A 3,880-nucleotide genomic window follows, 5' to 3' on the forward strand; every position below is an offset into this window, starting at 1 on the left:
GTGTGTGTGTGTGTGTGTGTGTGTGTGTGTGTGTGTGTGTGTGTGTGTGAATACATTTAATTATTGATATATGTTTACTTTTAGTAAACCTTTATTGAAACGTCTGATCTATTTACACAAGTGCAAGGCGTTATAACTTTATATATCATTTGGCTAATGTATTAAAGTACCTCCATTTATAATAGTACGAAAACTGTCGTGTTGGCAGTATGGTAGTAGACTGTCAATATCTTCCATCTAATTAGAGAAAAGATCATACAAATTGTGTTAGGCAATACTCATGTCAATATGAAATATACAGATATATTTTTGTTAATTTTTAATTGAAAGTATTTTTAATTTACTATTGTTCTTTACAATTCTTCGAAGACGTAAACAGTGGATGATATTAAACCTGATGTGATAGTGCTCTTTCCTGCGATGTGTATTGACAGAACAACGCAAACGAGTTGTTATGTTTTTTCGTTTTTGTTTTTAATCTGAGTATTGCTCTTCGTTTTTTGTATGATCCCCTCAAAAGCTAATTTCAATCCAGAATATATTTGAAACTGGAACATAAGATACTTAACCTACAAAAAAGTACATGAATGTATAATTTTCAATAACATTTTCATCTTCTAGGAGATACCAGCTCTTATGGGAATGCTTCCATAATATTGACCCATATTGTATGGAAGATTTCAGATTCATGTATACTCATAAGTGTGTGGTAAGTAGCTCGATTACTGTAGTCTTCATTGCCAAAACAATGAACGATATTGTTTAGTTTGTATTTAATCCAGTTATTCCTAACGCTATGAGTCACGTATAAGCAATCGATTGAATAATAATTGTTTTATTGTAACGATATAAACAATCATATATTTTTCCTAAAACTGATCCTTGATGGAACAATCGAGCAAGGAAAGAAAGAATATGTTACTTAGCTTCGTTTTATTTTCTCGTTAAAAACTAAATAATGTGGCTCAGGACTTATCGCTGTGACAAACGTATCGAACGGTCATAATTGCAGTATTTTTGATAGCCTCAACTATCCATGGTGTGTGTTTTGTAAGATATATTATTCATTTGAAACTAAGTCTCCGCAGCAAATTAAATAAAAACATTTTCTTTCAGAATCCAAACAATGGGTCAAACATGATTAAAAGCTCTGGCAGCACTGTTGGAATAAGCACTGCGTTTCTACTGCCACTGAGTCTTCAATATATGACTACAGATGCAACAAATGAAGGATATACCGTTGAAACATTTCTATAATAATCACAGCTGTTATTTTGCTATATATTGAACATTTTCAATGAAATTAAAATAGGTGTACCAAAAAAAAACAAAACAAAAAAACATACTACAAATCATCTACGACATAAAAAAGACATTTGCAGTAGCAGCACAGTGTAATTTCATTACACTTGAATGTGGGATTACCATGATATTATATATTACCATGGAATATATTAGAAGTATTTACAGTGACAAACATGTAATATATACATGCAATATATACTCAATATATGTTGCAACGTATTTGGAGCATCGTACACTCTACAGTAGTAGATTAAGGGGGTGTTTTAAGGCAACAAATATAGAAAATTGAATAAAGATTTTGTTGCAGTTGCAATAATGTTATTGGTAGGTTAACTTGCATTATACATAGAATATAGCAGTATGCATTTGAATTACAATTACGATTAGAACGTGGAGCTAGATTCATACTACATATACGGTAGCATTATTCCATGCCGTAATATTTTGAATGTATTTCAATGACTTGTGTATCCTTTTAAGAAGAACTATATAACAGATGGTTTACATTTACGTCGCTAATAAAAAGTGTTATCAATGAAATGTTCAATGACAATACTGATTATTATGCGAAATCATTCGAAGAGATACGTTTTAAGAATAATATTAGGTACATGTCTTCAAAAAACGGAAATAAAATTACTTGATATTTTTAATTAATGCCAATGAATCCACATGGGGCCAGAGAAATTTCCTACAAGACAAGGTTGTATTTCCATCGAAATTCGTTTTGGTATCCTAAAAATAGAACAGCAACAAGTCTCGTTACAGATGTCTGGGAGTTGAAAGAAACTGAAACAAATAAAATTAAATGTTTGTGTATATATATATAAAGAGAATAGTAAATAGAGAGGTAGTGGCTGATATTTATTAATTTACATATTGATAATAATTTCTTCCTAGAGGTTCTTACGTTTATGCTCGATGGAATTTTGACAAATGTTTATCAGTAAAAACATTTTCATCTCTCGAATTCAATAGAGAATTCTTCATTTTCATAATATTTTAACATTCTTCCTAGCATAAAAAAATATCCTGTTGCTGAGCCTATAAGAAGGACCTGAAAAGATAGTCTTCCAAGACATCTTGTAATCTATGTTGTCACTTCTCAGTTCCCAAAACGTTTTTGATAGTCCGGTACTATCTTCTTTTCTAGGGTCGTTAAAAGATGATTTATGATTATTTAATCGCAATTTAAATACGATTTGTGTACGACCAATGTAATTGAAAGGACTAATAGATTAAGAATGAACAACAATTCTTTACAAGCTATGTCCCCAACTAAATTTATACACTTCTTAGAAGTATAGTATACTCTTAGCAACATTAGTAGCAACGTTGACACTTTCTATCTTCTTGCTCTATTAGAGCATTTCAGTAAAATTATATTAATATGTCAATCTGATTAAAAATTCTATTTATTTATTTATGCAGCTGTGAATAGACCTGCATGTAAATTGATGTAATGATAGCATTTTCAGTTAAATGGAGCCTCTTGAAACGGTCGTACTGCATCTTCTCTTGATATCCTGTTGTTTATTTTAATTTTTTACACCTTAGTTTGACTTGTAGGGATAACACCGCACACATCTATGATATAAATTGAAGTTAGCCGACCGTTGTATTCTTTCTTGTAGATATATATATATATATATGTACAATGTTCATGTGTTAAGGGAAAATGTGTTTGTGACGCATTTCACTTAAGAAAGGCAAATTCATAGCAGTTACCATATATCTTATGGTGAAAGTTTAAAAACTTCCCGTATCTACACACTGCGACGCTTGTAGGCTTCCCAGAAGACTTTCTAGCTCCTTAACCGTTCTCAATGTAAAATATGGAAGAAAAGTAAGTCCGGACAGACTTAAAGCTGTCACTTTAACTAACATGCAGGCAGTAAAATGGACCTAGTTGAGCCATTAGAGTGCCATCTCAGATGATATTCTGGCGTATTAATCGTCAAGAAAAATTTGGAATCGAACCCCAGAATGTATTAGTATTTTACAGACAAGTAATTAAATGCCAAACGAAGTATAGCTGTGAAAAAAGCAGAGAAAGATTGTATAGTTACTTTTACAAGAGTGAAATATGTTGCCAGCAGGCGTCTATGAAGATTGAAAGGCCGAAACCTACCCCATCTCCGATACCTGATAGCCGCTCGACCCTTTTGAAGCTTAGAGATTTACAGGCAAAATGAAGACAGTTACTGTTTACTTTTGAACAATTCATCAAACTCATGTAATAATATAAACAATTTTCTCTAAATCGTTAAAGACTTCGAAAATATTACAAAAGACCGTCATAATGCAATTTCTTTAGCTTTGCACCGTTCAAACACATGTCACATCATAATTATAAAAGAAGTTGCCACGTTATATCGTCAGAGTTTGTGCAGGCATTGAGAACAACACGAAAATACGTAATGAAATATTCCATATTTATATTCTTCGTTCCTTTCCGTAAGTAGCGAAATGATAAATATTTCTGAATTTTGATATCTAGTTTGCGAGTGTTACATACACACACACACACACACACACACACACACACACACACACACGCACACACACATACACA

General features: G+C 32.0%; 1 protein-coding gene and 1 long non-coding RNA gene across 5 annotated transcripts in view; one reads left to right on the forward strand and one right to left on the reverse strand.

Moving 5' to 3' along the window:
• LOC128249828 (uncharacterized) overlaps window positions 1-3,880 on the reverse strand; it is a 25,565-nt gene that overhangs the window by 17,026 nt on the left and 4,659 nt on the right. The window contains exons 1-2 of one of the 3 annotated variants that reach the window (XR_008265955.1): window positions 3,375-3,864; window positions 1,946-2,094 (exon numbers count right to left, since the gene is read on the reverse strand). This is a non-coding gene — a long non-coding RNA (uncharacterized LOC128249828). Of the gene's footprint in view, window positions 1-1,945; window positions 2,095-2,215; window positions 2,751-3,374; window positions 3,865-3,880 lie in introns of those variants that run through there. The other 2 variants (XR_008265953.1, XR_008265954.1) reach the window with 2 other exon arrangements.
• Window positions 1-3,880, forward strand: part of LOC128249826 (uncharacterized) — a 12,915-nt gene that overhangs the window by 4,847 nt on the left and 4,188 nt on the right. Inside the window, exon 3 of one of the 2 annotated variants that reach the window (XM_052974368.1) lies at window positions 622-709. In XM_052974368.1, the coding sequence (XP_052830328.1) occupies window positions 622-709 (88 nt within the window). Of the gene's footprint in view, window positions 1-621; window positions 710-2,837; window positions 3,763-3,880 lie in introns of those variants that run through there. The other variant, XM_052974367.1, reaches the window with a different exon arrangement.

This window comes from Octopus bimaculoides, chromosome 18 (assembly GCF_001194135.2).
Source record: "Octopus bimaculoides isolate UCB-OBI-ISO-001 chromosome 18, ASM119413v2, whole genome shotgun sequence".
Lineage (NCBI taxonomy): Eukaryota > Metazoa > Mollusca > Cephalopoda > Octopoda > Octopodidae > Octopus > Octopus bimaculoides.